This window comes from Mus musculus, chromosome 2 (genome assembly GCF_000001635.26).
Source record: "Mus musculus strain C57BL/6J chromosome 2, GRCm38.p6 C57BL/6J".
NCBI lineage: Eukaryota > Metazoa > Chordata > Mammalia > Rodentia > Muridae > Mus > Mus musculus.
In genome coordinates, this window is record NC_000068.7 from 174,273,065 (window position 1) to 174,296,193 (window position 23,129).

The 23,129-nt window shown below is 48.3% G+C and overlaps 1 protein-coding gene and 1 non-coding gene across 8 annotated transcripts in view; one reads left to right on the forward strand and one right to left on the reverse strand.

Moving 5' to 3' along the window:
- Positions 1–8,172: 8,172 nt before the first annotated feature.
- Gnasas1 (GNAS antisense RNA 1) lies at positions 8,173–22,372 on the reverse strand. Its single transcript, NR_002846.2, has 5 exons — positions 22,006–22,372; positions 13,076–13,333; positions 11,396–11,601; positions 10,192–10,342; positions 8,173–9,438 (listed from the first exon to the last, which is right to left on the reverse strand).
- The window catches only part of Gnas (GNAS (guanine nucleotide binding protein, alpha stimulating) complex locus), a 62,425-nt gene continuing 50,551 nt past the window's right edge, over positions 11,256–23,129 (forward strand). For 2 of the 7 annotated variants that reach the window (NM_022000.3, NM_019690.3), the window contains exons 1-2: positions 11,256–11,444; positions 11,540–12,413. In NM_022000.3, coding sequence (NP_068840.2) covers positions 11,610–12,371 — 762 coding nt within the window. In that variant the 5' untranslated portion in view covers positions 11,256–11,444; positions 11,540–11,609 and the 3' untranslated portion in view covers positions 12,372–12,413. Of the gene's footprint in view, positions 11,445–11,539; positions 12,414–15,426; positions 16,684–23,129 lie in introns of those variants that run through there. The other 5 variants (XR_374414.4, XM_006498779.4, XR_003950807.1 and 2 more) reach the window with 5 other exon arrangements.

A 23,129-nucleotide genomic window follows, 5' to 3' on the forward strand; every position in this document is an offset into this window, starting at 1 on the left:
GCAGATCTCTGAGTTCAAGGCCAGCCTGGTCTACAAAGTGAGCATGTGATAGCCGGGGCTACAGAGTGAAACCCTGTCTAGGAGAAAGCAAAGGGGTTATGGAACAGGCAGCTTACTCTGTTAAATGCACTGAGAGCAATACGACAATAGTCGTCTGTAATGACCACCACTACTCTACTTACACTGTGACTAACTCAACAATGCCAGGGGAGAGGCAGCAGGTGGGGCTGGGGACAAGGACCTTGACTTCTAAACTTGAGCGCATTCTTTAAATTGTGGCCATTCCTAGCTTCAAATGTCTAGATCCAGGATTAGAAGAGGGGGGGTCTCTTTTGGGCTTTGGTGCTATTAAAGGAGGGGTGAGTGCCTGTGATCCGAGTGAGCTCTTTAGGAGTCACCACCAAGGTTGGCAAATGGCCTTGTACAAGTCCGGTCACCCCCCAGACTAAAGAAAATGAACCCACAACCTAGAGCTCCCCGTTCCTTCCCTAGACCCCACCACTACCCACTCCTCCAAGTCCTTCCTCACTTTCCATTCACAGCAAAGCTCAGAAATACTGTTTGCTGACATTAACCTACCTCTCTGATGGGCAAAGAGTGATTAAGCCAAGGTCACGCCCTAGCCCCACAAGCAAGGAAAACAATCCCAGCCCTCTCCCACGCAGAGACTCTGAGCACAAAGTGACTTAAGCCTTAGCTCTATGTGGTTTTTGTGAAGTTATTAGATAGTACATATCATTTAGACAACCACATATACCCAGTGGAGCTTCTAGTCTGCCATGGGTTCATGGAGCAGACATCTTGAGACACAGCAGGCTCGCCTTTTTGTACCTCCACTGTCTGGTGCGAGGTTTAAGTAATCATGGGAGCTTTAGGAGATGGATAGACTTTTGAATAACCAGCAGAAAAAGTACACCACCGAACTACATCAGCTTTTGCCTTGGCCAAGTCCTTCTGGCCTTGTGTAGACTTGGCCAGGCTTGACTACTGGGGCATAGTATAGTTCTATTTCTAGCCTCCAAGGCACTTCTAAGTTCCTGCCTTTTCAAAAAGGAGCCAGTGGAATGTCAGCACTGAAGTGATCAAGAAAAGAATGTGGAACTGTCAAGTGTCCATTTGGTTGTAGAAAGAAATAGATCTGATGTCAAGAGGGCTGGCATCTGAGTGCTGGGCCACTCTTCCTGTGGTGCATTAAAATCTGAGAGAGAGTTCAGACTATGCAAACTGAGCTCACGTGCTGGCTTTCCTAGACTCTAAGACCCTCCCTCCCTTCCCTCTCCCAGCCTGTGTCCTTACTTGTAAACTGAGGGTGGCTAAGGCTGGGTCTCTCTGGTCTCTTCTAGTTCTAGAACTTGCAAGACCAACAAGCCAGAAGTAATGTGGAGCACGCAAAGGTGGGTTCCTTGGCACCGGCTTTCCTACTTCTCTCCATCAAGGGCCAGACTGAAACTCTGCAGCATCTGATGCCTTTTCCTGTGGGGCCCAAGACTACTTCGAACCCCACAGGTTAGTGCAGAAGGATGCTCAGCATGTGGGAACTTGGAGTGCTATCACACAACCAGCTGTGTTCCCTATTTCTCTCACTCAATGAAGGATACACAGATCCATCCCAACATGGGTGTTGGGATGTTGTCCTCAAGCTTTGTGGCTGGCTTCTGCATTAGTCACTGAAGCTCTCTTACCACCTCCCATCTCATATATTTCTGTAGTCACCACCAACTCTGGTTTTCCCATTTATCTCTTAAACCTGGTACCAGATAAGAGCTTTGAAACAAACTTGATTAGGCACCTCCTGGTCCCAGGGTAAGGGCTTCCTACCACTCAACAACACTCCCAGACTCATCCCGCTGTCCCACAATCCTGCTGACTGCCTGTACCACCCCTGCCACCACAGGATCAGCCTTCAGCCTCAGCTCAAGTGCACAGGACACATTCCCAGGAAGGCATCTCCTGGTATATCCAAGTATCGGTTAGCTCCCTGTGCTGTGTGCCCTAGAAATAAACCACTGCTCCTTTGGAGGCTCTGTAGCACCTTGGCATGCATAAGCCACTCTGCAGCATGATGCCCCGACAAGAAGAGTAGGGAGGCAGGCTCTACAACAGACGACCACCATCCAACCTCACTCTGGGTTCTCTCTATTCCATGGCCTATCTTGTCTCAAAAACAAGCAAACCCACTGAAAGGAAATTAGAGTTGTATTTCACACAGACACAATGCAGCTTGGCTGGGTCTGACCGTTGGGGCTCTTTCTACCCAAGATGATTAAGTCCCCTTCCCTTCCCACCACCTCGGCCATGGGCTTAACACCTTTATAGGCATTACCGCCCCCGTTCCCAGCATCAATGCTAACACCAACCACCTAACACGCAGAAAGCAGTGACTGGAGAGAAAAAGCTCTTTAAAAAGCAAGTCAAACAAGACTGCTCCTCTCTTGTGTAATTTCAGAAAACACAGTGAGTCATAAATTAAGGGTGAAGTAATTAGAAAAAACTCAGAAGAATAAAAGCAGAAGCCTAACTAGATGGCATCCAACTGACTAGAGCAGCCGCTCTCAACCTTAACTTTGCAACCCTTTTACACAGTTCCTCATGCTGTGCTTATCCAAGTCATAACATTATTTTCATTGCTCCTTTATAACTATCACTCTGCTGTTATGAATCATAATGTAAATATCTACATTCTTTCCGATGGTCTTGTGTGACCCTAAAAGGGCCCTTTGACCCTAACAGGATCGCATACAATCCACAAGTTGACAACCGACTGCTGGATGAGAACAAACCAGAAGAATGACATGAAAACAATTTTACAGTAAAAGACGCTCAGGCCTACCAAAGGCTGAACTCTACCCAAGAGCACACTGAGCTGAGAGGTCCTACCCTGAGATTTTATGATGATAAAATTTCAAAAGAAATCTATGGTGTTAAGCAAAACAAAAATTACCTAAAAAAAAAAAAAAAAAAAGCCTATTGCAAGGGCTGATTTGTTTTGTTTTGGAAGCAACTCGAAGAGACCATTTCTCTGGTCTCCTTGGGTCTGTTGCTGGAGCACATGATGTGTCAGGTTTGTGACTGTCCTGTCCTGTGCTGACAGTGTTGGTTCTCAGGGTTTCCCCTGGGCTAAGGTCTTCTGTGTGGAACCATGTCATCTGCTAAGAATGCTTCCACTTCCTCCTCTCCATGAGCCATGCTTGTGCTTGCTTCTCTGCTCTCGTTGCTCTTGGCCTAGACCATAATGGAGGTTCTGATTTGTCCCCACGTAGTAGAATGCTGGCTGCAGATCTGTCATCTATGGCCTTTGTTACACTACACACAGCTGCTTCTGGCTGGTTCAAGGAGTTTATTACAAAGGGATGTTGAGAGTTTATGAAATGGCCTTGGGAGTTCATTTCTGTGATGTCACACACTTAAAATACTCTGTGCATGTCTTTAATTACCCCTACTTCCCTGAAGTGAAGTCTATGAAATTGTGATATCTTTTTTTTTAAAATATGGTTTTAAAGTTTTAAAAGTATACTTGGGTATTACATGTGGGGTGTGCCTGTGCCATGGCTCATGGAGGAAGGACCACAGAACAAGTTGTAGGATTCAGCTCTCCCCTTCCAGTATACATGGGTGGGTGGCTAGGTCTTCAGGCTTGGCAGCAGGCTTACCCACTAAGCCATCCCACTGGCCCCTCTGAGTATTTTGTTAGGCATTTTTATTCCTGTGTAAAATTGGTCTATAATTTGTGTGTGTTCCTGTGGCCAACTTGGTATGTGAAGAATACTGGTTTCTTAAAAGGGAGCTTGGTAATGTTCCTGCCTACCCTGTTCCATGGAGGAATGCGGTAAGTCCTGGTGCTTGGTTCTTGTGTTAGGTCTGGTCATATGCACAGTGAATCTATCTAAGCCTAATTGTTTCTGAGTCAGGAGATTATTATTACCGCACCAACATCACCACTCGCTATAGATTTGTTTAAATTATTTACCTCATCTGGGTTTGACGTTGGTCAGTCACATGCAATACAAATTCAAAATTTTGTATTCAAAAAGAAAATTTCAAACCACTTTCTTTGTATTTCCTAGTTTAGTGGACTCTATTTGCTTCCGGAATTATGTGTTTGCCGCCTTTGTCACTTCTGCTGTCACAGGATGCACACAATTAGATGTAATGTCACCTTCCTGGCTAATTACTAGCCTGCTCTTTATCCTTTTCTTTGGGTTAGTTTGGTTAAAAGCCAATCTTACTCATCTTTGGGTTAATTTGGTTAAAAGCCTGCCAATCTTACTCATCTTTTCAACGATCCAGCTCTTTCTTCCATTGATTCTTTGTTTTTTTTTTTTTCCCCTCGATGTTGGCTTCTGCCCTGAGACACCTGTCTGCAGGTTACTCAGCTTGGTTCAACTGTTCGTCTTCAGTGAGCTGTTTGTTCAGAATTTCGTGGGGCTTTAAAAAACATTTTGTGTGTCTGTACACACACATACACACCTACCGATGGAAATCATAGGACAACTTGAGGAAGGTCAGTCAGCTCTTTTGACCACATGGGTCCTGGAGACTGAATTAGTCTGATGCCTGCCGACCTTTTCCTTAAGGAAGCACTCAGATCTATAAATGCTCTGGAAACCTCTTCATTATGAGCCAGTGACTATGTTTGTTGTATTTATTTCCACTTGCTTCTTGGGGTTTCTTGATTTCCTCTTTTGCCCCTCACTCACCTGTCTATCACAAGAAATTCATTCATTTTCCTATATTTGTTAAGGCTTGTCTTGTGTCTTAATATCAGCTCTCTTTTAAATTATTTGGGGAGTAGTAGAATTCAGTTTGATTAAAAACAAAATTTCCCACTTAATTTAAAATATCTAAAAACTTACCATATAAAACTTCTAATAATCATCTTCTGTCCTTCTAGAAAACAAAATAGGATAAAAACCTAAAAGGTAGGAAAGAGGCTTAGGTAGCCTCAGTAAAGGTTAGTCCCTCCCTAAATTAGTCTTGGCACGAAAACTCAAAGCCCTGTCTATGTGTCTCTCTTCCTACCAGCAGTGCTGGGCATTCAGTGGTGGAGGAGCTGAGCACTCCGCACTCCCTCCAGGAGTCAGCAGAGCATGCACTGGAGAGCTAGCTACTGGAAGCCTCATCCACCAGACAATTCTAGATGTAGCAGAATATGAGGGAAGTGTACAAAAACCAATATCATCCCATAAACACATTATAAACAGCCTAAAAACCCAATGAAAAATATACCCATTCACAAAGCAACACAAGTATCAAATGCCTGAGAAACCTATGTGTGCCATTTCTTCAAGCATCAAATGCCACATTTTATATTCAAATTGTATAAAGAAAATACAAACTCTTAATGTGGGAAAGACTTGAATACATAGAGACTAGACTTCAGGCTTAAGACTAAATGCAGACGAGATCACGGTGCTTCCTCATTTAATTTATTGACTGAATGCAGTTCCAGGCAAAATACCACCAAGGCCATTACAGAACTTGATAAAAATGGTTTTTAAATTTGTATAGAAAAATAAATGGGCAAAAAGCTCAGAGAGCGAGGACGCAGTGTGCAGGAGGAAGCCACAGGCTCTGTCCAGCAGGTCTTAAAACAACGAAGGACAGGCTGTAAAGCAACTGAGGGACACACCGGGAAGACAGTACAATCTAACAAACTCACCGGGAATAGACAAGATCACAGTAAGAAAGTGCAGACCACAGGATGAGTCAACCCTTGGAGACAAAAATCTCCTTCAAAACCCACTTAGCCCAGGATAGACGCAAGATTCATGCTCCTCCTACCCCCGCTTTCTTTTTCATAAGAGAGACATCAGAAAATGTCAAGGGGACAAGATGGCTATTTTCTGACTCTGAAGGGAAAGCAGCCTTTCCTATTTACCTTTCCCAAGTCCATTTCAAGTCCTCCATTCCTAAAGCACTTACAGTCAAAGGCAGCAGATTAAGACACAGTGTTCTCTAATTGTGCTGTTGTGCGAGGGAGGGACGCTGTGCCCACACATATTCTGCCTGCTCTGTCACACCTTTCGGTGGGCACCCAAACTACCACAGGGCCTTCCCATGCGACTGTGGCTCCCAGAGAAGGAAGCCACGGGAGACTACAGGACTTTACGTTTTCATCCTGCTCCACCATGCAAGGGTTCTTCCCTCACAGGTGGTGGATGGGTCAGGAGGGTAGCCATTGCCAGTATGAGAAAAAGCTCACAATTAATGAAGGGTTTAATAATCACAACAGGGAGGACTGGGACTGTTGCCTTCATTTCTGGACCTAAGATGACACTCCAGTCATAAGCTTCATTGTGTACCATGCAAAGTCGTCATAAGTTCCATTAGGAATCATGTCATCCTAACACTGTACGTCAGTAAACTGGCTCAGGATCTCAGGGTGGTGTCCAGAGAAAGGTAAACACAGCATGGCAGAGGCTGGTTAAAGGAGCCTGGGACAGATCACACAGCCATATGCACACCTGAGCTGAGCCCACAGGGGTGGGGCTCAGCCCAACTCCTGCATAGGGTGGGCTGGGCTGGGAGGTCCAGCAGACAGCCTTTGAAAACAAAGCCAAGTGAGAAACGAACACATGCCTCAGAATCCTCTTTACCTCAAAGCAAAGCAAAGCTCTGTGCATGAGGCCGATGTTGCCCAGTTATCAGGACAGGCTGATTACAGAGCCTAGACTCATTTGCCTGAAGATAATTGCCTCAATTCTCCACTTCACTTTGCACATATAGAAAGAGTCCCAATCTACTGCGGCCTCAGTGACTAGACATGTAAAATTGGTCTAATCATCGTTTGAAGAGCTCAAGCTGAAAGGATTCTATGAGCCCGAGCCTGAACCACGACACCACTAAGGGCTTCTTTCCTCTGGCTCGAGGCTCGCCCACTCCCTGGCTCCCTCCCCCAGGTCTGAAGGGTGACTCAGAACCTCAGGCAAAGGAGGCTCTCTGTCCATGGTGGCTGGAGGGGGGAGTGAGTTGCTCAGAAAAGTTGAACAAAAGCCTAGCTAGGAGTAATGCCTTTTGGGTAGCAAGTCCAGAGTAGCCAACAGTGTTTCTGCCCCAAGACGCCATTCTAGGTAGAAGCTGAGGCAGACGATATCCAAGATCAGAAGCACCTGGACTCATCTTACACACTGGTGTCTGGCTGGGAAGCAGGCAGAGCCCATTTCTGACCTCTACAGTACAAAACAATCATCAGAGCCCAGAAAGGCCAAGCTCTAGGGCCAAACAAAACCCAACAAGGACACACACACACTTTTCAGCGGGCCTGTGCAGCAAGCTCTGTGAGGGAAGGACCTCCCAAGTGTAGACATTACTCACTCCACAGAGAGGGACAGACAGATTCTGTTGGTTCTGTGTTGATCTGCATACAGTGGAGGGCAGGAAAGGTGGGTCTATGGGTTCAGCTCTGACCCCATCTTACTCCTGACAGGAACAACACAGATAAACCCAATGATGGTCAGGGCAGAACCCAGACACATCCTATAGATACCCCCCCCCCCCTTTTTGGCTTTAGCTGGCCTTTCCCCCTAAATTACAAAATCAGGAGTTTGGAGTTTTCATCATTTCTAACAGTTAGTCAACTAAGATCAGTGTGGTCTGAGTACAGCAAAGCAGCACCTGGAGAGACAGACCACATGTCCCCATGCTGCCTCGTCAACTTGCGGCACAGGAGGGAAGGGGCCCATGCCAAATTCTCAGTTGGTTGAGCATTTCTGGCTGACTGCCACAGGGAGAGGTGGGGAATACTTCAAAGTCCCTCAATTCATTTCTCTCCAAAGGAAAGTTTAGAAAGCTCTCCATTTCCAAAAACCATGTTCCCCTCCAGTGACTGTCTAAAAGCCACGTTCGAGAGTGCTTGTGCCTGCTGGCCAGGCAGAGCAGAGCCCAGCCTCTATTGTAGGTCTGGTACCTGTAGCTCTGTGACGATAGCCTGCAAGCCCCCAGACTCATGTGACACACTGGTTCCCAGTATGTTGCTCTGCACATCAAACAGGTAGAATAGGGGCAATCCTCTCAGTTTGAAAAATAAAAGCCAAACAGACGAACTGGAAGAACTTTACCTGTGGTCTCACATGGTCCACGTCGCTGGCCAGCAGCTGCTGCTCATCCTCATTGACTTCCATCTCTCCACAATGCTAGGAACAGCGCTAGGTCATAAAAGTGACTCAATTCATGACCACTAAATAGCCAATTTTATTTTGTAATTTCCAAGACAGCTCCAGGAGGGGAGGCCCAGAGGCCAATGTAATGAATAGATGGCCCTGACTGACACCTTGGCTCCAGGAGTGAGAACGAAACTGAGGCAGAGTGGGAGGCTTGAAACCCCCACCCCCACCCCAAGCCCTCTCCTACAGCCCTGGGGGAGCAACTACAGAGGGCCGTGGTCAAACCTTGTCTTAGCTCTAGCAGTTTCACAAGCTCCATGGAAACCTCTATCTAACATGTAGTCATCTGTCCTTTGACTTAGCATAGCTCCTGCCGACGCCGAGTCCATTCTCCTTCAGAGTCCTACTTGCTAGAATATTCCTCCTTGGGCTGAAGCCTACCTGTACACAGCACCCATCTAGGCCCTCATTTTGCCCCCTGGAGCTATGTCAAATAACTAGTGAAGCCATTTCCACAGGACAGTCCTCTAAGCTCAAAAGAATCTTCTTCCCAATACATCCAAATAAGAACCCTTCTATATGATACTGTAAGCAACTGGAAACTGCCTTCCTGCCCAACTGGTCTAGAAGCCTCCTTCCTGAAAGTCTAAAGGTAATATATGACCACACTTTATTTACCTGCAAACACAGAGAACCCCTTGTACCCCAGCTGGTAACAACTGAGGTCGTTCATCACCTACTTGGCCCCTTTTGAAATTCACTCTGCAGCAAGCACTTTTTAAAGTCCTGCACATAATGCATTTTAAAGAGCATTTTCTGTGCAGATCCATTTGCTCAACCTCGGCACTAAGTGCAAGATGGAGCTGTCTTTTGGTGCAGCCCTGCTCCTCCTGGAGTCCGTGCTGAGCACGTGCTGAAATGAATTTGTAACTGTACAGATGACCGGGGCTCGGAAGCGTATGCTTTGTTAACTGTCCATAGCTGATTCAAACGCATCTTGCAAGAAAGAGCAGTGCTAATGCAGAACCCTGGTCCAAGATATGTATTATGTAATGCATAGTTTTTAATAATGTGGGCAGTCCTGGTGTTTCTGTACTAGTGCATAGGATGTGGGCTGCCATCTCTATCACGGGCATAAAGCTTTCCCCTGAAAAATGAGGCACTTTCCCACACACACTAAAAACCATCATCCACCTCACTGCTGACAGCTGGCATCAGTTTCCATCAAACGGGCATTTACCAGCACCCACAGTCCTGTTTTCCTCTCTCTGTGTGCCCTAAAATTGGCTAGACCAATGTCTTTGTGCTCCATATGATGTTGGCAGAACTGTTTTAACTGAAAAAAAAAAAAAATAAGGTTAAGTGTATGGAAGCGGTCGGACCCCTCAGATACCCCCATTCATCAGGGTGGAAAGGCAGAGATAAGGATCTGAGATCTCAACCCCAAACAGGGGCTCAAGAGTCACAGCAATGCACTAAGAGTCAGCAGAACATCTAGATTACAGCCACACATTTGTTCATGAGATCTGCTGATCCAACCCCACTCTATCTCACCAGCATTTAAGGCTGTACATGAACTCCTAGACCACAAGATGCAGCACCAACAGTCAAGACAGAGAGATTCTATAATCTCCAACCATGCAGGGCACCTAGGACCTAAGTCTGTGACACTGCATCTGGGAGCCTGACTCTGAGGTGCAAGTGTGTGAGGGTAAGTAAGTGACCTAGGACCAGCACCTGCTTCAAGACATAACTCACAATTCCACCTCCAGGAAGGAACCCTGGGGGAGCAGCTTGGAGAGGCAGCAGTACCTCTTGTGACTCTTCACATGGACTCAAGGGAAAAACAAAAAACCAAACAGCCCACCGTGTGACATGTGTTCCATGTAAAAAACAAATCAAAAAAACCTCAAAACCAAAAACCCAACAACTAAAACACCCTGCCAAGACTTCATGCATCCCTATAACACAACTCTGCTAGTGTTATGCTTTTTTTTTTTTAAGGTACTCTATATTTAACAAGGCAAAAGGCAAGATAAACGAGCCCCACACCCACTTCCCACAGGGCTCCATCCCCTCCTGGACCTACCTGAGTCCATCGGCTCTTCCAAGCGCGCTCTGGAACAAGCAGGTCGTTTTACCTTGTTCTTCCGAGTCCAACAGCAGGATCCAGTGGTCTCTGGCCGCCCCCTAGCCATGATGCTCTTGCTGACGTACCTGTTTTTCTCATGTAGCGTGAGCTAGATGAAGTAATGATGCTGGAAGAATGAGCTGATGCTCTGGTTAAGATATATTAACCCCTCAAGACCCCTTTCTCTAATCCAAGACCTGCTCCTGTTCCTCGCTATCTTCAGCACCTAGAACAGAGCTCCGCGAGTGCCGGGAACTCAAGTGTGTTGGTTGAACCCTCAGCTGAAATGCATGAGTCCGTGGCTCAAAGACTACCCTAAAAACCCACACGGAGAGCAGCAGTTGAAGGGCATTCTCGTGGATACTCACTCTCAGCTTCCTATGGTCTTCCAGCACACCTCAGTGGAACAGTGTTCACCATGAGCTGACTGTCGGCTTGCAAATTCCTACATCTACAGCCGCGGGGGGCGGGGTTGTTTGCCAGTGGGGTTCATACCTTCTTGGAGGCTGCTCTAATTAATTACAGTTACTTTAACAGCCCTGACAAAAGTAACCACCTTTGATAAGGTTAGTGTTTACTTGAGGCTCTGATCCTCAAGCATTCACGCTCTTCGGTCATTAACACTCATTCACGTACGGATCCTCATTCCCCTGAATATTTACAATTTTGCGTTCTGGTTTTCAATTGTTTGGTGGCTATGCTCATGGAGAAAAAGTTGAGGAGTGGGGACAACCCCCCGTGGGAATCTATACTTGGCTTCTAAAATCCGCTAACCTGTAGCTATCTTACTCCCTTCGCTCGCTAGACCTCGATATCCAGCCCCCCACCCCCCATGCTTTGGCCAAATCTACTCAAACAAGGTTCCCGCCTGCCACCTGCCGGCCCACTAGGGTCTGCGCCATGAGCTATGCGCCAACGCACAGCTCGCGGGGAGGCACTCCCGCCCCCAAACACCTCCCTACTGCACATGCCCGGCAGAAGTCCGCGCAACTTTATAGGGCCCCATTGCCCCATCTCTCCTCAGTCTCCTCTATCCTCTCCCAGACGAGAGGATCAGTGGAGGCACCTCTCGGAGTCTTAGACTTCAGAGTCTGAGACTTAGCGAGAGGAGCCTCGAGGAGACTCCTTCTCTCTTCTTTACCCATCCCTTTCTTTTACTTACAGCCACAAGCTGAGGCGCGGAGCTTTAGAAAGTTCGCAGTGGTTTGAAGGTAGGTACATCCCTTCTTTTTGCCCCGAGGCGAGATTGGGGTCTTCAGACCCCAGCTTCTCTCCTCATAAGGTTAATCCTTTTCGGCCCCAACAGTCCTTGCGCAGTGGGGCCACTCTCTGCAGAGCCAGAGGGTGAGTCGGCTTCTCGGTGAGCACCTAAGAGAATGGATCGCAGGTCCCGGGCTCAGCAGTGGCGCCGAGCTCGCCATAATTACAACGACCTGTGCCCGCCCATAGGCCGCCGGGCTGCCACCGCTCTCCTCTGGCTCTCCTGCTCCATTGCTCTCCTCCGCGCCCTAGCCTCTTCCAACGCCCGCGCCCAGCAGCGTGCTGCCCAGCGCCGGAGCTTCCTTAACGCCCACCACCGCTCCGCTGCCGCTGCAGCTGCCGCACAGGTACTCCCTGAGTCCTCTGAATCTGAGTCTGATCACGAGCACGAGGAGGTTGAGCCTGAGCTGGCCCGCCCCGAGTGCCTAGAGTACGATCAGGACGACTACGAGACCGAGACCGATTCTGAGACCGAGCCTGAGTCCGATATCGAATCCGAGACCGAAATCGAGACCGAGCCAGAGACCGAGCCAGAAACCGAGCCAGAGACCGAGCCAGAGGACGAGCGCGGCCCCCGGGGTGCCACCTTCAACCAGTCACTCACTCAGCGTCTGCACGCTCTGAAGTTGCAGAGCGCCGACGCCTCCCCGAGACGTGCGCAGCCCACCACTCAGGAGCCTGAGAGCGCAAGCGAGGGGGAGGAGCCCCAGCGAGGGCCCTTAGATCAGGATCCTCGGGACCCCGAGGAGGAGCCAGAGGAGCGCAAGGAGGAAAACAGGCAGCCCCGCCGCTGCAAGACCAGGAGGCCAGCCCGCCGTCGCGACCAGTCCCCGGAGTCCCCTCCCAGAAAGGGGCCCATCCCCATCCGGCGTCACTAATGGGTGACTCCGTCCAGATTCTCCTTGTTTTCATGGATAAAGGTTAGTTGCCCTGACCAAACTGGGGTCCCTGAGACAGTAGGGTGGGAGGAAAGAGACAGATGGGAGGCAAGGTGGGAAGGGAGCGGTGCCCATTAATCAGCCCGAAATGCACCCCGGAAAAGGAGAGAGGGCTCTTCAAGTCTCTCCAGGGCACCCAGGGGCGCTTGGGAGGCCAAAGGTTTGTTGGACGGTGAGGCATTTCTGGCGCCTCGCTGGAGACAACCTGAGGTCCCCGAGCTGATACCCGGTGCGCAACATTGAATTCGGTGTGCCACACTGAATTCCCAGCGCGCCCCAGGTTTGGAGTTACATACATAAACGGCAAAGGTAAGTCACTTGTTTTCTATGTTCTCTCCCCTCCTACAGAAGTTAGTCTTCAGCAACGGAGTTGGCTTTAGGTAGAGCCCACTGGGCTCGATATGGAGGTGCACGCACCAACTTTGGCGATCTGAGACTGCTGCGCCATAGCTACAGTATTGCAATGCGCAGAAAGTAACTGCGTTTGGGATTGGGTGACAACTCTGGAGCCTAAATCGCACGTGGCATTCAGCCGGCGCGGAGCCTGGAAATCGGGTACCGGCATGGCCAATTTGGGGCCGCGGGACCCTGGAGCCAGTGCCTCCCCCCACGCCGTGCAAGTAGTCTTGGTTAATACCGCTCACCTCTGGAGGTTCGAGGAGGCCTGAGATCGTGAAAAGGGGCGCGCGCACCTCTCCCGTGCGTCCTAAAGCCAACCTTCCCGCGCAGAAAGGAGTTTCTTGATAGTGGATAGTGCTTGGAGGACACTCAGTGGTGGTATAGGGTTCTTTACGGGTGCCCTTCTGGGCTACCTGGGTTGGCAGACAGCTAGGATCACATCGGGGTATCGCGCAGCTGGTTAGGCAGATCCGACTTGTCCGGAGAGGTCCGGGACTGTGCGCCTAGGCCATAGAGGCAGGAGAGAAGGAATGAGAGCAATAAGAAGTGGTCTTGGGAGGAAAGGTAAAGCGGGTCAAGGCACAGGCTGAGTACGGAGGTCGTGGCTATCACTCTGACACCTTCAAAGGTGTACCCAAAGATCGTGGCACTTCCTAAGCTGGGAAGATGTCGGATCCTGCGCTTTGGACTGAGAGGTGGCAGGGAGGATGCGCTACAGCCATTTTGGCCATCTTCAGCTCGGGTGGGGCTGTTTTTGGAACCTGTAACCTGTGGGGGAGGGGAGATCACCCACCGGTGATCTGCCCCAGCACCAAGCACGTAACGCACCTTAGAATGCTTTCCCCTCCAGCCTTGGGCGGAAAGGCTGATCTTAAGTAAAACGCACCTACTGTATCTCACCCATTTAGAAACTTTTTTTTTTTTTTTAAGTGTGCGCGGCTGGTCTTGCGGCGGCTTGAGATATTTTGATGGGATGATTTGGGAAATCTGGTTAAGAAACGCAGTTTCAAAGCTTGAAATCAAAGCCGGCTGGGCTCCTGAGCTCCTAAGAGGAGAATGGTGCTAGAAGGAACACATTACGTAGTCTCCTTCCAGGACCTACCCTCTTTCCTGGGATGGCGTCGCAGCCCCCAGAATTTAAGTGAGGGTGGGCTGTGCGCACTGCGGCTAATTGCGACTTTGGTCAACAGCAGGAAGCAGTTTGTTAGCAGTGGGTAGAGAATGAGCCGGTAGCTTGCGGAAAGGAGGCGGGGGCTTTTGGGTTGAAAGCGTGAAATTGCCTAAGTGAGACATTATTTTTCCTAAGTTAAAATGCTCGGCAACGAAAAAGATGACGTGACGTTTTCTTGACGTTAGGTACCTTTATGTCTTGTAATGTAGCCTGAGTTTACCAAGCAACAGGTTTCTAGTTAACAGGTGGAGAAGCCGCACTTTTTTTTCAGCAGTTAGATTTTTTTTTCATTAGCTAAAAATTAGGATGCTGCCTTGTTGCTGGGATAAATAAAAATTTAAAAGTGTCTCCAGTTTCTATAACCACCACCTCACGCTGTTCTTATAGAAGCCTAGAGCCTGGCAAGGTGGTGCAAACCTCTAATCTCAGCGGGGGTCGGGTGGGGATGGGGAGGCAGGTGGATCTCTGTGAGTTCTAGGCCAGCCTGCTCTACAGAGCAAGTTCCCGAACTGCCAGGACTGCACAGAGAAACCCCGTTTCCGGGAAAAAACAAAAACAAACACCCTCTCCCCCCGCCAACAAACCAAATTTAAAAACAACACAACAATAGCTACAAAAGAAGCCCAAGTGAGCAGTGTAAGAGAGGCTCATACCCGGGGTATTCAAACAGGAACGCGCATTTTGCTTTCTATTAGTAACCTTGCACTGTCTACCTGAGTCACAGCAGACGCTTTAGTCCAGCCTGCTACCGGCCCGCACAACCCTCCCCTCCCTCTCAGCACCTCCCCCTCCCTAGCGCCATCCTGACTCCAGGTAAAAAAACCTCGGCGGGCTATATAGGAGCACACCACCCTTGGGAGAGCCCCACCACCCACACAAGAGGTTTTGATAAAACACCCATCCCAAGGCCATTTTCTGTGAAATAGTTCATTCGCTCACTAGGCTCAGGATTTTACTTTTCCAGGGCTTTTCTAGCAGGTCCTCAAACATCCCTAACTAGCCCTTTGTCTCACCCTGTTAAAGCGGGGTTAGCATTTGAATGGACTGGCAAGCCCTTTCCCTCCGTAGGTAGACTGGCTGAGGGAGATGCACGTGGGACAAGTGGGGGTCGGTGACAAAGCTAGTTAAACTGCCTTCCAAGAGCTTTTGGATCTTTAGCTGCATTAATCGTTTGCTTAATGGGAAAACTTCCTTCTGTGGTGGAAGGGTGCGATTATTGAGTGTCTTTTAAGTGATTTTCTTTTTTAAAATTATGTGGCAATGTTCAAATACCGTGTGGTGGCAAATGCCAGATGTAAGTACTGTTTAGTTTATCAGTAAAACTTTTAATTTTATTTGTGAGAATTGGAGAATGAGATGGGAGGTGTAAACTCTAGGATTGATTTGTAAGTGTGTTTTTTTGTTTGCTTTTTTATGTGCCTGAAGCCTTTTATCCTCTGGGATTGCTTACAACCTTTGACTCTTTAGCCTACATTTTAGCAGCTGTGTCCCCTTAACGAGAAACTTGAAACATCAGAACTGGTAAGAATAAAGTTTTTTTTTTTTAATGGATTTACTTAATTTCTCCTTTTGTCATGTCAAAAGAAAAGAGGATGAGGAAACTGAGCAGAGACAACGGTGTGGGGGCAAGCAGGACAGCAGCCCATCACAAAAGCAACAAAAGCAAGTCATGATAATCAATTGTTCAGGGCCAGAGACCAGTGATGTCACCTTGTTAGCTCAAATACTGCTTCCTCTGAAGTCCCACTTAGTAACAAGATGAGAAACTCAGGCCATACCTTTGATCCCGTGCTCCACATGAGGGAAGGAATGTCCTGTTGTGGGGTTTGGCCACTAATTAACCTAACTCCCAAACCCAGACAGAATGAGAAACCAGCAGACTGAGACAAAAGGCATAAGATACTGGGTGAGCCCAGGGTGCCTCTTTCCCACCTTGCTGACTGCCTCCGGTCTTCCCTCACACCCCTCTGCCTCAGTTTCTTCTTAAAGTGTGCTAGCAGAACAAAATCGTTCTCTCTCTGGTGTCAGAAGGGCAGAGCCGCACCTCTAGCTCCAGCGACGTTCCCAAATCTCAAATGTTTGACTAAATAAAAAGCACTAACTGTGAAGAAGTGTGTTTGTGTTGTCAAGACTCACTGCGTCCAGTCCTGGGGGCGGGGTTGGGGAGTGTGAGCGAGCACTCCTAAGAGCACCTATCAATGCTATGTTGTGCTGTTCCCGAATTCTCCCCCTGTGGTTAGTGTCTAGAATGAACCTTCCAGAACCCAGTTGGTACAAGCCCATTAGGGATGCTAGCTACGAAATATGGGAGACAGCAAGCTGACAGTACAGGTTAAGTAATGGCTTAGAGGCTCTAGATAGTTGGGATAAACGGGGAAGTGTTTCACCTCCTGTCCATTATCATTCCCTCCCAGGGGCTTTTTTTCCAGCCATATCCAGCCAGTGGTTCCTGTCTCCAGTTTTAGTACTCACATCTTTTTATATGCTGCAAGGCCTGGTAATAGCTAAGCTCACTCTCACACACACCACAAACATGCACACACGTATCAAACACATGCACGTACTCATACAAACACACCAGACACTCAATACTCATACCCCAGATACCTCTCACATGCACAAACACCACACTCATCCACACACATACCCGACACATGCACCTACTCATCCACAAACACGACAGACACTCATGCTCACACACAAGCACACACTCATCCACACACATACCCGACACATGCACCTACTCATCCACAAACACACGACAGACACTCATGCTCACACACAAGCACACACTCATCCACACACACACACACACAAACATCACAGTCATACACCACACACACTCACAAGCACACCAGACATACTCATACACACACACTCATACACACAAGCACACCCACAATTATACACACACCAGACACTCATATACAAATGTACCCACTCATACACATAAACACAGCCACTCACACAAGCACACCATACTCATACACACACAAACACACCCACACTCACTCCCCCATATGTATGTATACATACATACACACACACACACACCAGACACACACAAGCAAGCACACCACACTCATACACACCCACACTCATATGCACAGCAGACATACACCACACACTCACCCCCAGACACAAACACACAGCCAAATTTGGCTCCACTGCTGAGGCAAACAAAGCAAACACTTCTCCCAATAATCGGCTCTGCAAATTGACTTTTTATTGACCATTTATTTATTTCATGTTTTAACCCCTTTGGGGCATTTAAAAATTTGGTCTAATTTTACTAGTGTTTGTTTTCTCCAAGTCTCCTAGATAGGGAGCCCCAGCCCAGCCATGAAGCAGAACAGCTGGCATGGTGAGGACCAGAGGACAGACATAGCCTAGTGACTTGGATCCCCTGAGTGCAGGTGTCTGCAGTGCAGAGCAACATCACTTATTGATAGTGCTCAGCCACAGAGGCGGGAGGCCCCAGGGGAGCTCAAATGTGCACATTCCTATGTTTTTTCCTATGAGCCTATTTTAGGGTAAACATGTTACACACTAGCAAGGGGATGTGGCTGCCCCAAGGTGAGGGGAGCAAAAAGGGTTGTGGGGACCCAGGGAGTAAAAGAACATGCTATGGAGGCCCGGGAAGGAGCACACAGCCAACACATTTCATGGGTGCACAAAAGCACTTTGAAGAGATAGGGAATCAAACCATTGAGGACACACCAACTATGGCAGGCTGAAGAGGGAGGATGGGACCAGGTGCAACAAGGAGCATCGACACCTCAGGGTGAGGAAGAGTATTTTTAATAGCCAAAGATGGACACTAGAGGAGAATTTCAGATCAGTCACCCTTGAGGTCACCATCCCAGTCTTATAGACCTAGCTGGGGAATTTCAACTTCAGCTCTACAGAATGGAGTTCTCATAAGGATACCTCAAATTCATTAACCAAAAAGACTTAAGAGCTACTAACCTTACTTAATGGTTTTTAAAGCATTGGGTTTTGACTCAAGAAGACCAGCCTCTGAGGCTCCCATTCCTATGGCACAGGAATGCAGGAATGTGGGCCTAGAGTCCACAGGCTTCTCCCTCCCGCAGGCAATACCCGGCTGATTCTCCTGGCTTATGTGTCTGTTTCAATTAGACTTCATTAGGAAAATTTGCTTTGGATGATTGAGGTTGCCTGAAAAGGTGAACAACACAATCCCCTCAAATTCAAATAATATTCAGGCCCCGAAGCCCCTGGGTGCCTACAATTCCCACCATGAGTTACAGAAATCTTACATAGCCTTTCTATTAAATCTAACCGCCTTCTGGGATCCCAGCCCCCACTCCTTCCACCCCAGCCCGCCCCTCCGGCAGACACCTCCCCTGATTGTTTCTCTCATCTGCAACAGGCACTTCTCCCTCGTGGATTCAGCTGCATTCTCAGCTGTTCATGTGGACACCTTGTGCAGGCACAGGTGGCAGGAGCATGGCAAGCTAAGGCACAATTTGGTGGCTCTTCCACAAAGAAAGCCATTGATATCAAGCCACTGCTAATAAGCCTGAGGGAGGGGCCTGCCCTTTATCGTGGCTTTTCATCCAGAGTTGACCAGCTGTATTCATAAATATCATTTCATCCCCCTAACATGAGCCCCACATCAGTCCCTAGTCCAGTATCTTGCCCTATCTGCTAGAGACATCTTCCCTTTAATTAGCATTTGTCTCAAACAGGCCAGCCACACAGCCCCTTCTGCAGAGCTGCTGCCTCCACCGGCCAAGGCTTGCAGAGATGATGGCAGGGAGGTGGGGGGAGGGCTGCAGCAGTCTTAATTGAACAGTAATTAATTGAACAGCTTCAAAGTCTTATTGCTACTCAGGGAAACACTCAGAAAACCTTTGTCATTGGGAGGCTGAGCGACTTAGTGTTTGCCTGAATTCTTTTTCTATCTTCTCTTTTTCTGCATCTGGTTCCTTTGCCTGAAAATTAATGGGACACATATGTACTATAGGCAGAGAAGGCTCCTTATAAGGCTGCCCCTTCCCCAAAGCCATAAACCAAAAGAAACCTTACTGCCAATGGTCTTGCTATTCCTGGCTTCTGCATCCCCCCCCCCCCACCATCTTGCTCACTCCACCCTCCCTTCTACCCAAGGGACCTTTCCTACTTGGCTTTCTCTTTTGCGGCCACAGGGATAAATCAAAGACGTTAAGAAGCAGTTACTTGGGGTATCTGGATGGGCCTTGGGCTTTTAGCAGAAAACAAAAACCCCAAAGGGGGAAATATTATATATACACATAAAGCCCTAAAATGTAAATATAAATACAACTGTTGTTGTAAACAAGCACCCAGCCCAGGGCACCACAGAAAAGTGGGACCACGCCTTTTTAGGTAAGGAAGCTGAAGCCGAGGGAGAGTCAGCTTCTTTATGGTTGGTGTGACTTTCAAAAGGTCACCTGATTATTTCTGACTTGAGCGTCTGGGCCAACTGCACTGAGCAAGCTGCCTTTCCTCAGAGAAGCAGAGCCCAATGGAAACAGGGGCACTCCTTACCAGTCCTTTCTAATACGGAAAGAGCCTCCTCTCCACCTGACACACCATCTCTCTCATAGCCTGTCACTCTAGCATACACTGTGTGGATGGTCGAGGCCCCCAGGCTTAGCTTCTGCCTTTCCCACCTAGTAAGCCTTCCTCTGCACCCACTCCTTTCCCACCCACAGCTTTTGTGACTCGCCGGTGGCTTTGTTTTACTCACATCTCTCAGCATTTACCTCCCCCCATCACAACCATTACAGAGTCAGCTGGACTAGGGATGACATATCTTTTGCCAGGGAGCTGAGGAGATGGGCAAACAAAGGCGCCTGATTCATGGAACCTACACGACACCAGAATTAGCCCCAACAAGTTGTCTTCTGACCTACGCGTGAATGCACGCGTGCGCGCATACACTCACCCGAGCACACACACACACAACTAAGAGGGGAGGGAAAAGATCCTTTCCTAGTGTAGAGTTGTAATGTGGGACCATTAGAAACCTCACTCCTAGTAGGGTAAGGCCCCAGGCCAGGCACTCACCAATTGTGTCAGACATGTATCGAGGCAGCCAGATCACCAACATCAACAGGCACCAGACAGTGAAACCCAGTAAGGTGACTCCAAGCCAACTTGTCCACTCATCACCTCCATCTCTTAACCATTCTGGACTCCCCAAGTCCTTTGGCCAGGCCATACAGTTACCTTCTGCTACAGGCCCTCTTGAACTTGCTGCTTGTGTACAGCAGAGCCTTTGTACTTAGGTCTATGCCACCATAGGAAATTGAGAGCACAGGGCAGGGCATAATCAGGATTAAATCCCGAGCTCTGTTTTTCCCAGTATGAATTTACCTTTAAATTAAAGTGCCTTTTTAAAAAAAAATTATTTTTTATTTTTAAAGTCAATGTAAAGACTTTCTCAGCTTTTCCAGCCAGGGGCAACTCTGTATCAGAGGCCATCTGTACAAACTCTGAGGACATTGATATTATTCATACTAAGGGGATGTCATTGGCACCTGGTAGGTTTAGACTAGAGAAGCCATATAATATCCTGCCTCACACAGGACAGTCACCATAACAAAACATTACCTATTACCTGCCCCAAGTCCCCAGTGCGAGGCTAAGAAGCCATGATGCACACACAAGGGCTGCTCCCACTTCAGCCTCTGGAGCCTGCCCTGCTCTCTCTCTCTCCTTCTGGCCTCTCCTTGGCTGTATCCCTCCACTGGAGAAATTTTATCTGGTTCATTTATCTCAAACCTTAGTAAGGCTGATGGACAATTTGAATTTTTGCCTTGTACCCTTCTCCTAAACTTCAGACCTTTCCTTCCCAGGAATTTATTGTAAGTGTATGTGTATATGTGTGTGTGTGTGTATATATATATATATATATATATATATGTATATATATATATGTATATATATATATACACACACACACATATATATACATATACACATACATATATATATATAGTAAATATATATTGTATATTGTGTGTGTGTATATATATATATGTATATATATACATATATGTATATCAAATCGTCCATCTTCCTTTCAATTCTGCCATGTCTAAAATTAAAAAAAAAAAAAAAAAAGCCTCTACCTCAGCACCAGCCCCTCCCCGACTCTATGTAATTCCCAGTGTCCAAAACCCAGGTGGTAGTCTTTGATTCCTCCGTCTTTTGTGACTTGTCTAATACGAGTGCTTCCAGGAAGCCTCTGGAACCCTTAAGTCTCTTTTATCCACTGTGTCTGGGTCTCTCTTCTCTCAGGGCTTCCGCGGCTGCAGCTTCTTTGTGCACAGCCCTTCCTTTGTTCCCTTTATCGGAACCACCCTCCATGTTGGTTCTGTCCTTTCTAAAAGCTTGATTCAAATCCTGATCTGAGAAGGAGGGAGAAACACACACCTTTCACCATCTACCCCATTTCCTCCTCTCCACTTCCTGCCCAAAGAGCCCGGATGCTGCATGGACGCCTCAGAAAGCACATCCATTTTCTCCCTTCTTTCCCACTGCTCCTACAGGAGCAAAGGTGTCCGTCCGATCATTTATGTAACCAGACCCCACACTTCCTTACATTGGACCCTTTGTTCCAGATAGGTGAAGGTGTGCCCGCTCTGCCCCGCCCCTTCTATTCAGTCAAGACATCTTGCTATGGAGACCCATTCCAGGCGCCATTTTCTCCATCTGGTCTTTGCAACCCCTCCTATTGGAGGCCTTCTCTTTCCATTTTCATGCCGTTCTGCTCTTTCACAAGGAGACTGGCATGCTCTGGAGGTTTCTCCCTGTCAGAGAAGCACGATATAAGAAAGAATGTGGAACAAAGGATTCTCACAGATCATAAGAATGTCTGAACAAAGAGAACCTGAAACCATTTTTTTTTCCTTTTGGATGAATGGTGCTTTAGGGATGGGTGTGAGAGGCCTGGAGAGCCCACAAGACCCGCGTGGCGGTCTCCTTGGGTCGCCAACCTCAGCGTCTACTGACCTTTCACCTTGTGCAGGGTTCAGCATCTCTGGGAAATGAAATCTGTCCATCTTGTACTGCTCGTCTGCATCGGAGCAGTAAGCTCTCTTTCTCCATAGGCCTGGCCCACCACCTCCAGGCCCTGGAAAAGCCTCTCTCCGCGGTGCCTCGGCGATAGCCCTCTCTGTGTAGTGAGTTAGCCTACCGCCATCATGAGCCCAAGGGATGGTCCATGGGGGTCCCTGACCTTCCCACCTTGCCTTGGCGATTTAGGGCATCAAAAAGCTTGGCCCCCAAGGCACTCACGGCGACCGTGGCCTTCTAGGCCTGGCCGCCATACGCCCGCCCGCCAACCGCTTCCAACCAACCCAGCAAGCACAACCTCTTTGGGCGTTCCAACGCGGCGCCCCCTATTGGACCTCCCACCCATATCCGGTTTCCGGTCCGAAGCCCCCTGCTCATTCGCCAGGCATCCTTGATTGGCGTGACCCCAGCCCAATAGCTGACCTGTCGCTGGGGTCGGAGGGGAGTGGGCTAGTGGTTGAGACCCAGTTGGCCTATTCGGTGTATGTTCAAACCGTTTCGCCATTTTGAGTGTGTGTGTGTGTATATGTGGGGGAGGGTAGTTGGCCAAACTTTGGACCAAAGTTCAAAGTGTCCGGCATGCAGTGTGTTCAGCCGTAGAGTTGAGGTGACACGCCTTCGGCAGGTCGCAGGCATTCTCTGGGGGTTCACTTTGTCTGCTTTCTTCTACTCAGGGTGACCACGTGGACGCTGTAGGCAAGGGGCTGTAGTGTGCCGAGCCTGTAGTGAGAAGAGGGACATGTTAGACTTCAGAGAATTAAATCTGCCGCGGCACACAGCATGCATCTTGCAATATACCCATCTGCATGGTGCATAATTGCCGCAGCCTGCTTTATGTACCACTTCATACTCTCTTTTCTCAGGGTCCTGCAGGCCAGACCTGCCCACTGCCTAGCTGTATTGCAACAAAAGACAATGCCTCGCGCCATCGCCATTACCTACTGGCAAAATGTCCGCGGTGTGCGCGTGCCGCGGGCGCGCGGCAAAACAAAAAAAAACAGAACCCCAAAGGCAAACAATTAACAAAAAAACCCTGCCCAGGAATAATCTGCAGATCCCAG